Genomic DNA, 10,779 nt, shown 5'->3' on the forward strand with positions numbered 1-10,779 from the left:
TTGTTTATTAATGTCCCTTTCCCTCCCCCTTTTCCTCTCTCAACCTCCTTCTCTCTATCTCTCTCTCTCTCTCTCTCTCTCTCTCTCTCTCTCTCTCTCTCTCTCTCTCTCTCTCTCTCTCTCTCTCTCTCTCTCTCTCTCTCTCTCTCTCTCTCTCTCTCTCTCTCTCTCTCTCCAGGAGTCTGAGTTCGACTCCTCCAAGCCTAACAGCCCAGCCTCAGAAGAGGAGCCCATCACCCCCAGGAGCTCCGTCTCGGGGCCCAGCCCCAACACCAAGTTCCAGCTCAACCTGGTCCAGAACACGGGCAACGGGCTGAGGAGGAGCCCGGATCCCCAGCGACGCGGCACCGGGGAGAACGGCCCGCGGCTGACCCCCTGGGAGCCCTCCCGTCTGGGGACCACCAACTACAGAGGGTCCCTGGAGTCCCTGGCCTCCAGAGACTGGGACACCATGTCAGACCGGGTGGGTGATGGGTGTGTGTGTGTGTGTGTGTGTGTGTGTGTGTGTGTGTGTGTGTGTGTGTGTGTGTGTGTGTGTGTGTGTGTGTGTGTGTGTGTGTGTGTGTGTGTGTGTGTGTGTGTGTGTGTGTGTGTTAAGGCGATTATAGAGCGTTTAGTCCAGGCTCATGAATCATAAATATCAAAAATATGTGAAGGGGCAAACTTAAAGAGCGAATCATGATTGACATCTAGTGGATCCAAAAGGGATTACAGTTCCTAGTAGCAGTAGCATTATAAATATAAAATAATATCGTATACTAAATTTGTATACAATAGTAGCATTAATACTATAAACAGTGCTAGTACTAGTACTACACATCGTTTTTGAATGTTTAAATGTATTAATGTTTTCACGTTTTAACATGTCCTGCCTTGTCTTAGCAGGGGGGCTTTGAGAGTCCCCCGAGGGTGTTCCAGAGTCCGTACTCCAACTCCGCCTCCATGGACTTCAACCCCCCCAACCGCATGTCAGACTTTAAGGTCAGGCCCAGTTTAATACGCAAATACACCAAACACACGGAACCACATAATGCTGATGGCTACTGAAATTATTCTTGATGATTGTCCGAAATTCTTATGTCACTTCCTGCTTATGGTTTGTTTCTAGAGTTTGTTTACTTTTAAATATCTAACCTTGAGTGATGAGCTATAAAGACAAAATATTTTGCCATGATTGATACCTCAGGAATATTGTTGTGTTGCTTCCATTGACCACTGTGGCTGTGCGGTTTAAGACTTCCTCCCCCCCTCCTCCCTCACATTGCTGTGTGCTCCTCCGGTCCTGCAGGGGCGGCTGTCTCCGGCCACGTCGGAGATGAACCTGTACACCTTCAACAGCCGCAGCACCAGCCCCGTGCACGGCAGCAGTATGAGCAACGTGCCCCACCGGGCCCGCTTCTCCACCTACGACACCCTGAGGAGCGGCCGCAGGCAAGAGGGCCCCAACAACGTGGGGTTCACACCACAGGTACTCTCACCACAGGTCCTCTAACAGGTCCTCACACCACAGGTCCTCTAACAGGTCCTCACACCACAGGTCCTCTAACAGGTCCTCTAACAGGTCCTCACATCACAGGTACCCTCGTCACAGGTCCTCTAACAGGTCCTCACACCACAGGTCCTCTAACAGGTCCTGACACCACAGGTCCTCTAACAGGTCCTCTAACAGGTCCTCACATCACTGGTACCCTCGTCACAGGTCCTCTAACAGGTCCTCACACCACAGGTCCTCTAACAGGTCCTCACACCACAGGTCCTCTAACAGGTCCTCTAACAGGTCCTCACATCACAGGTACCCTCGTCACAGGTCCTCTAACAGGTCCTCACACCACAGGTCCTCTAACAGGTCCTCACACCACAGGTCCTCTAACAGGTCCTCTAACAGGTCCTCACACCACAGGTCCTCTAACAGGTCCTCACACCACAGGTCCTCTAACAGGTCCTCACACTACAGGTCCTCTAACAGGTCCTCACACTACAGGTCCTCTAACAGGTCCTCTAACAGGTCCTCATACAACAGGTCCTCTAACAGGTCCTCTCATTACAGGTCCTCAGACCACAGGTCCTCTAACAGGTCCTCATACCACAGGCCCTCTAACAGGTCCACACACCATAGGTCCTCCAACAGGTCCTCATACCACAAGTCCTCTAACAGGTCCTCACACTCTCCTCATCTGGTTCCCAACTCTCTACATCGGATACATAACTCTCTCCACCCCAATCAGTTGTGTAGCAGAACCGATACATATAGAACTGACGGTGCTGTTGGTAAACTTACAAACACGGCACTGCCAGTCATGCAATATGCTTACTTCTCGGGAGACAAACAGACAGACCGACGGACAAACAAGATTCAGATATGTACATATGTATCGAAGATAGATAATAGATATATGATTCAAAGTCCAGTGTCACCAATCCTGTTTGTGATATACATGGACAGGATGTCGAGGCGTAGTCGTGGTGGGGAGGGGTTGCAGTTCGGTGGTCTGAGGATCTCGTCACTGCTTTTTGCAGATGATGTGGTCCTCATTGGATCATCGGCCTGTGACCTTCAGCACTCACTGGATCGGCTGGCGGCCGAGTGTGTAGCGGCTGGGATGAGGATCAGCACCGCTAAATCTGAGGCCATGACTCTTAGCAGGAAACCGATGGATTGCTTACTCCGGGTAGGAAATGAGTCCTTAGCCCAAGTGAAGGAGTTCAAGTACCTCGGGGTCTTGTTCGCGAGTGAGGGTACTATGGAGCGTGAGATTGGCCGGAGAATCGGAGCAGCGGGGGCGGTATTGCGTTCGCTTTACCGCACCGTTGTAACGAAAAGAGAGCTGAGCCACAAGGCAAAGCTCTCGATCTACCGGTCGATCTTCGTTCCTATCCTCACCTATGGTCATGAGGGCTGGGTGATGACCGAAAGGACGAGATCGCAGGTACAAGCGGCCGAGATGAGTTTTCTCAGAAGGGTGGCTGGCGTCGGGATAGGGTGAGAAGCTCAGCCATCCATGAGGAACTCGGATTAGAGCCGCTGCTCCTTTACTTAGAAAGGAGTCAGCTGAGGTGGTTCGGGCATCTGGTAAGGATGCCCACTGTGCGCCTTCCTTGGGAGGTGTTTCAGGCACGTCCAGTGGGGAGGAGACCTCGGGGAAGACCCAGGACTAGGTGGAGAGATTATATCTCAACACTGGCCTGGGAACGCCTCGGGATCCCCCCGTCAGAGTTGGTCAATGTGGCCCGGGAAAGGGAAGTCTGGGGCCCCCTGCTTGAGCTGCTCCCCCCGCGACCCGACCCCGGATAAGCGGACGAAAATGAGATGATGAGATGAGATTCAAAGTCCAAAGAGTGTTTGGTGGACTACTTGGTTGATGGTGTTGGTATAGATGTTTATATGTTGTGTCTGCAGGTTGTTAATCACATGCCCCTGCGGTCAGCCACTCTGGGAAATCCAAACAGACGGGACTTTATAGAAGAACTGACCAAACAGCTGGACACCATCCAGAAGGTAAGAGAAGATCCACAGAGAAGCTTCTTCATACACCAGCTCATTATGCACCACTTCAATAAATAACACACGGTATCACTACCCCCAATGTATTGACACTTATTGTGTATTAATATGTAATACTGTGTATTATTGTTAAAATGTATTACTCAACGTATTACTACCAAATACCACCAAGTATATCAAAACCGACAAGATTATCATAGCCCCCCAACAATTCCTGACTTTAATATATATATATGAGCAGCTGGTTGGTGTTTCCAACGGAAACCATGGACAAACAACAGTTCTTTAAAGGTTGGGTATGGAATTCGCTTTTTTGGCCATTTTTGCAAAATGACTTGAAATCCTTATCATAACCCACTTACAGCCACTGAGTTAGAAGTACTGACATGAAAATTAAACAAGTCAATCATCTGTGGAACGGGCAGGGCTCGAAAAACTCCAGCCAATGATTTCCAGAGCCACCGAGTTGCATTGGACAGTAAGTACGTCAATCAAACGGTCGTACTGCACTCCCCCTCCCCCGCGCCCCGCGCGCGACCCCTTCGTGCAGTACTCGTGACCCAGAGCTCGTGACCCAGAGCAAGCTCCTGTTTGTAGTTATCCTGCGGTAGCTACTGGAGCTAGCTAATGGCTCGCTCTCGCGCATCTGTGTTCGCGTTCGTGCATGATTGCGCGTCCATGTACTTGGAATGGGTGGAGTCAGATTCAGCGTTGAAGGAGAGGGGGTAGGACCATTTGAGTTGTGTATTTTCAAAATCTGCTGGCGTTTCGCAAATCCCATACCCAACCTTTAAGAAGAGCAGAAGCAGCCCAAACCACACAGAACTGGTTTTCTGAAGCCTTTATAACTCTCCAGGTAGAACACGGGTTGGTAGGAGTATTTAGTCAGCTACTGGACATGGGCCAACAGAAGGGCTTAGCCACCTGCATACATACTGATTATGTCTGTCTCTGTGTGTGTGTGCGTGTGTGTGTGTGTGTGTGTGTGTGTGTGTGTGTGTGTGTGTGTGTGTGTGTGTGTGTGTGTGTGTGTGTGTGTGTGTGTGTGTGTGTGTGTGTGTTAGCGGAACACGTTTCTTGAAGCAGAGAGTGTAGAGATGGAGAAGGAGAGAAACCAGATAAGGTATGACTTCAACTTTTTTTTTCTTCTTCTTTGTAGATGTATTTGAACCAATGATATTGTAGTAACTATCTTCTGACCAATCAGGTTTGAGATGCGCAATCTCCTGGTGAACAATGAGGATCTGCTGAGGACCAACGCTCAGCTGACCAATGACAACAAGCGGATTAGAGAGCACTTAATGGAGCTGGAGAGAGAGAACCAGGTCATGGCAGAGAAATACAGACAGCTGGAGGTATGTTTGATCAATGTGTGGCTCTGTGATGATAACATCCTGAATGTGAGTGTGGATCTGTGATGATGACATCATAACTGGAGGTGTGGTTCTGTGATGATGACATCATGAATGTGAGCGTGGCTCTTTGATGATGACATCCTGACTGTCAGTGTGGTTCTGTGATGATGACATCATGACTGGTGGTGTGGTTCTGTGATGATGACATCATGAATCAGTGTGGTTCTCTGATGATGCCATCATGATTCACGATGTGGTTCTGTGATGATGACATCATGACTCAAAATGTGGTTCTGTGATGATGACATCATGACTCAAAATGTGGTTCTGTGATGATGACATCATGAGTCAGTGTGGTTCTGTGATGATGACATCATGACTCAAAGTGTGGTTCTGTGCAGGTGGAAATGAAGGAGGCACGGGATGTGATGGTGGAAGCCAACACTCAGGAATACGCCTTCAACTTCCTGCAGCAGTCACTCAAGAACAAGATACAGGATGCAGAGGTCTGTCCGTCTGTCTGTTGTTTGTCTGTCTGCCTGTCTGTCTGTCTGTCTGCCTGGGACTGATGGTACATTGAAAGTGGGAGTTGCATTAGGGTGACGTTGGGTCTTGTCTGAGCAGGAGAACCTGGATAAGCAGACGCAGCATGCCCAGACCATGGCGGAGAAGCTGTGGCTGGCAGAAAGGAAGGTGGAAGAGATGGAGGTGGACAGGGAGACCCGAGACAAGAGGACCTCCGAGCAGAGCTGCACCATCTCCGGGCTCGAGGAGGAGGTAGAGGCTTGTCTGTCTGTCCGGCAAATCACCACAGATTACATTTGTTCACAGTGAGTTCAATGTATTAAACTGTCACTAATCGACTCATGTTTCCATGTGTCTTACAGCTTGGAAACGCTATTCTGCAGTCGACCCAGGCGGGGGCAGAGTTTAACCTGCAGCTGAAGCTGCGTCAGGACGCGCAGCTGAGGCTGGAGGAGCTGGAGGAGACTCTGCTGGAGAAGGACCAGGAGCTCCTGAGAGTCGAGGCCATCGTGGTCAGGCTACAGGGAGAGGTGAGGAGACACACCTGGACACTACACACCTAGACACACCTGGACACTGCTACACTGGACACACCTGTAAAAGTCACACCTGTACACACCTATCAACGACACACCTGTACACGACACAACTATACGCGACACACCTGTACAGTACACACCTGTGCACATCTGTACACATCTGTACACACCTGTACACTACACACCTGTACACACCTATACAAAACACACCTGTATACTCCTGTACACTTCACACCTGTACACATCTTTACACACCTGTACAAGACACACCTGTAAACATCTGTACAGGACACACCTGTACACTACACACAGATACACCCCTGTACAATACACACAGTGAGACACACATGTTTACCTGGGTGTTTACCTGTGCAGGTGTCAGGTAAGCTGATTGATAAGGAGCGGGACCTGGAGGACGAAATCCAGCAGAGAGAACGTCTCCAACTGCAGTGTAAGCAGGCCGAGCGGACCGTAGACGACCTGCACATGGAGCTCCAGACCGCCAACCAGGCCAGAGAGGACGTCGCCAAGCAACTCAAGACTGCTCAGGTGAGACTAATGCTATTATTAATAGTATCACTACTTCTATTTGTTAAACCACTATTACTCGTAGTTCTTCCACCAATACTGGTACTACCACTACTGAATGGTACGGTGGATAGATGGATGGACCGATGGATCGATAAATATTTAGATTAAAGCATCGTTTTCTGATGGTCTTCCAGGAGAAGATGATCGACCTGGAGACGGACCTGGAGGAGGTCAACGACAGCGAGCAGAGATGGGCCGCCAAGCACAAGCGAGCCCTCGAACAGGTCTGCATATGACATAGAACAACCAATATGTTATCTGAGTGGGTGGTGGTGTTAGACAGAGGGATGATAGGAGTCGGTAATGTTTCGTGTGTTTCCAGATGGAACAGCTACAGCAGAAGGTGATCCAGGAGCAACATCTGAGCGAACAACTGGACAGTGAGAAGGTCTCCATGGAACGCCAGGTAGGCGTGTGTGTGTGTGTATGTGTGTGTGTGTGTGTGTGTGTGTGTGTGTGTGTGTGTGTGTGTGTGTGTGTGTGTGTGTGTGTGTGTGTGTGTGTGTGTGTGTGTGTGTGTGTGTCTGTGTGTGTGTGTGTGTGTGTGTGTGTGTGCGTGTGTGTGTGTGTTATCACTATATTACAGAACTTTCATGACTTTTCTTGATATCGTCTTAACTAATGTTTTATATATGCTCACCATCTCCACCTCCACCATATATTCCACCATCATCCCCATCTCCACCACCATCCCCACGACTACCACCTCCTCCATCCCTTCCACTTGTGCCACCTCCACCTCCCCCACCAGCTGCGAGGCCTACGTCTGGAGGTGGAGGAGCTGCACAGCTCCAGGGTGCAGGAGGACGTCATCTCCAAGTCAGAGGGACGCGTCAAAGAGCTGGAGAACGCCCTGAGGGCCGAGGAGCGGTCAGTCTGCCCATCAGTCTGTCTGTCTGTCTGTCGTGCTAATGATAGTGTGTGAATGTAGGCATGATGTAATGTTAACAAATGTTAATGTAACCATGTGTGCTAATGTGAGCATTTGTTTGTGTTACGTATTTTAAGAACATGAGCTGCCCCCACATAGCCTCTAGGAAGCAGGACCAAACATATAAGCCGTAAATACTTTACATAGCCACAAGGGGAGCAGGACCTTTCTGAAGGCTGCAATAGCGGCTCCATCCACAGAAGGCAGCACCTCAGACAAGTGAGGAAGCCGAGGCTAATACGTCACACCGGCTCCGCCCACTTCACACAGGCCATGTGGATCTGACCATAACAGTCTACAGAAAAGTAAAACGAATGAGAAAATCCAAGTAGCTCAGACTAAGGGTTATAGTTTTTGATCAGCTGGGAGTCGCTCAGCACGTGTTAGACACTCTTCCCCTCCTTTTGCTCGTAGTTACCATACCGAAATACTTTAACAAATAAAGTGAGTTAAAAGCGATCCGGGATTGGACTACTTTCTTTGAAGAACTCTGCATTTGCATAAGCATTTTGATTGTGTTAGCATGCGTTAATGTTATCTATGTGTGTGTGTGGTGTGTAGGAACAAATTGGTGCTGAGCAACAATGTCAACAAGCTGGAGAGGAAAATCTGTGAGCTCAGTGACCAGATGGAGGAGGAGCATCGGATTTCTACTGAACAGAAAGACCTGGTAGGACACACACTCACACAAACGCCTATACACACCTATGATACATTTTGGTTTGGTTTCATGTTCTGTCTGTAGGAGAACAGTGAGCACCTGATGAGGTAGCAGCTACTGAGTTAGTGGCTAACAAGTCAGTAGCTAATGTTAGCAGCTAATTGGTTAACGGTCAGTGACTTAACAGCTAATGAGTTACGGCTGAACGTTAGTGGGTTGGTGGCTGGTGAGTTAGTGGCTAATGTGTTAGCGGCTAGTGGGTCGGCGGATAGTGGTTTAAAGGCTGGCGGGGTGGCGTCCAATGGGTTAGCGCCCTATGTAACCCTGGCCTGTGACCTCCAGATGACCCAACGTATCCGAGCACTGAAGCGGCAGCTGAACGAGGCGGAGGAGGAGACGGGCCGGAAGGATACGCAGTACCGCCACGCCCAGCGGGAGCTGGCTGAGGAGAGAGAGGCCGCAGGGAGGCTACAGAGACAGCTCCTCGACCAGAACATCCAGACGAAGTAAACACAGCATTACAACTTAATAAACAAACAAAAAAAAGGATAATAACAACATATACACTACAACACACACTACTGGACCAGCACCTCCAGACGATGAAAATACACAACAATAACACAGACGTAAACACAGCAATATAGCCACAACAGACACTACTCCGGCACCAACACTTCAATAAGTAAAAATGCATATAAGAGATATATGAGGGAAAATGGAATAATACCAAACTACATATTTATAATGACATTTGGATATATATCAGTGGAGACTTCTCCAGTGAGGAGAGGGAGGAAGATCCTCCTTAACATTGTTGAGCATAATAAATGTAGATTGTCCAGACTACTTTAATGCCTTTGTATCTGTTATGTTCGTTTCCCTGGGTAAAGGGACATTAGCACCCCCTATCGCCTTTTGACAATTACTTCAGGGAGGTGACCGGTGAATAACATGGGGTTCAATGGGAGAGAGAAGGAAAGTTCTCTTCTGAGTGGGTGTGACTAGCTAAGGGATCTGGATCCCGCCTACGTCTATTCACAAATAGGCTGAAGCCCTGGTTGCGCTACGAACCAATAAGCAGGAGTCCTGGCTGTGGAGCAACCTCAAGTCTAGGCTACGAGAACCAACGAACCCGCTCAGTCGAATGCCTCGTTTGCACCGAGCGGTGTGCTACTGTTCGTTGCGGTACATTGCGGCTCTGTTCGCTTATATTGGCCGGTCTGTGAAGCCTGCGGCCGGGCTGCCGCGGCCGAGCGGTGGAGCCCGCGAGGAGGGTTGACTTGATGTATAAATGAAGTCCCTCAATCTTAATTGGCTTAACACCATGACCAACATTTTGAAACATCCCTTAGCATCCACATTTGCCCCAAACAATGTTAGGCTTACAGCCCATGAAAATAGTTGTGAAATAATGTTCTTGTTGTTTGTTTAATTGTTTATTACTCTGACAGTTCTTTTTGATATTGTGGAAAGGATGTTAGTGAATGATTCAGAGCATGAAGCATTTTAAATGGCATCACTTTTGGTATTGTGTCTTTATTTTTCTTAAAACAATTGTAGCTGAAAATAAACATAGCCAAATTACAATAGCTTCAGTCATTGAGGGGTAAAATAGGCCCAATGATAGGCCCAGATTTCTTTATTTAGTTTTACAAATCAAGAGTAGGCCTGATTTGAACTAATTGGCTTTGCATCCTTTCCTTCTGCCCTTGTAGTCCAAGACATGCTTTCCACCAGCTTTCAAAGTACAATGCTGCCACTTGTGGATTTATATCAATTCACATAATTATCCCATCCTGCGATGTTGTAGTTCACCGAAACACCCTGAAACAACTTGAGTGTCACATACTTATGCAACAATAGGCCACTATCAGTGCAAGCAGGCCAATGGCAACCAAGCGCGCAGTCCTTCCTCCCTCACTTTAAAAACCACCAGCCGCCACTGATATATATATATTAATAGCTTAGCATTTGGAAGGTTTGATGTTTCTATCATTTTATTTGCATCTGCTTTATCAACCCTCCCCCTGTCTTTCAACATAGACATCCCCTGAGAGAGAATTTTATCAACAAAGTCAAGGACAGCAAAAAGTTCCCTCTAACCACTTTTTGAAATTATTTAAGCAGTTTAAAACCTTTCTATTTGGTAATTAGAACCATACCATTACTCACGTGGAACCTAGCACTTGCACCCTTGGTGTTATCACCACAAAATTGCTCCAGGAGGTCATTGACGCTGTTGGACCCAATATTTTATCAATCTACAGCTCCCTATTGAGTGACTCTGTCCCTTCTGCTTTTAAACACGCTGTAGTCCAGCCAGTTAGGGCATCAATGGTTTTATTCATACCTTTAAGAAAGAGACTCTGCAGTTACTACAGGTAAATACTCTTCCTCTACAACTAATATTTCCTATGGCGTACCGCAGGGCTCTATTTAAGGTCCTCTATGATTCTCAATATATGCTACCACTTGGTCACAGAAATCCTGTCGTTTCTCCATGCTCTGTGAACGATACATAACTACTACCCTCTTACACCTGGTGACCCAAACAGCCCAGCTGCTGTAAAACTGCCCCATACTAAGTTGGACGGCAACATGTCAGTAATTTACTAACTGGCGCATTAGGGACCTCAATGTCAGTAATGTAACTGGTTAATAAGTTAACATGC

General features: G+C 48.1%; 1 protein-coding gene across 1 annotated transcript in view; it reads left to right on the forward strand.

Annotated features, from left to right (window-relative positions):
- LOC130372790 (uncharacterized) overlaps positions 1-10,779 on the forward strand; it is a 33,823-nt gene that overhangs the window by 20,067 nt on the left and 2,977 nt on the right. Inside the window, exons 8-22 of the mRNA XM_056578949.1 lie at positions 179-463; positions 886-981; positions 1,289-1,468; positions 3,398-3,496; positions 4,567-4,625; positions 4,710-4,857; positions 5,259-5,363; positions 5,482-5,634; positions 5,745-5,912; positions 6,297-6,470; positions 6,647-6,736; positions 6,835-6,918; positions 7,264-7,382; positions 8,005-8,113; positions 8,447-8,610. Of these exons, the coding sequence (XP_056434924.1) occupies positions 179-463; positions 886-981; positions 1,289-1,468; positions 3,398-3,496; positions 4,567-4,625; positions 4,710-4,857; positions 5,259-5,363; positions 5,482-5,634; positions 5,745-5,912; positions 6,297-6,470; positions 6,647-6,736; positions 6,835-6,918; positions 7,264-7,382; positions 8,005-8,113; positions 8,447-8,610 (2,033 nt within the window). The remainder of the gene's footprint in view (positions 1-178; positions 464-885; positions 982-1,288; positions 1,469-3,397; positions 3,497-4,566; positions 4,626-4,709; positions 4,858-5,258; positions 5,364-5,481; positions 5,635-5,744; positions 5,913-6,296; positions 6,471-6,646; positions 6,737-6,834; positions 6,919-7,263; positions 7,383-8,004; positions 8,114-8,446; positions 8,611-10,779) is intronic.

This window comes from Gadus chalcogrammus, chromosome 19 (genome assembly GCF_026213295.1).
Source record: "Gadus chalcogrammus isolate NIFS_2021 chromosome 19, NIFS_Gcha_1.0, whole genome shotgun sequence".
In the NCBI taxonomy this organism is placed as follows: domain Eukaryota; kingdom Metazoa; phylum Chordata; class Actinopteri; order Gadiformes; family Gadidae; genus Gadus; species Gadus chalcogrammus.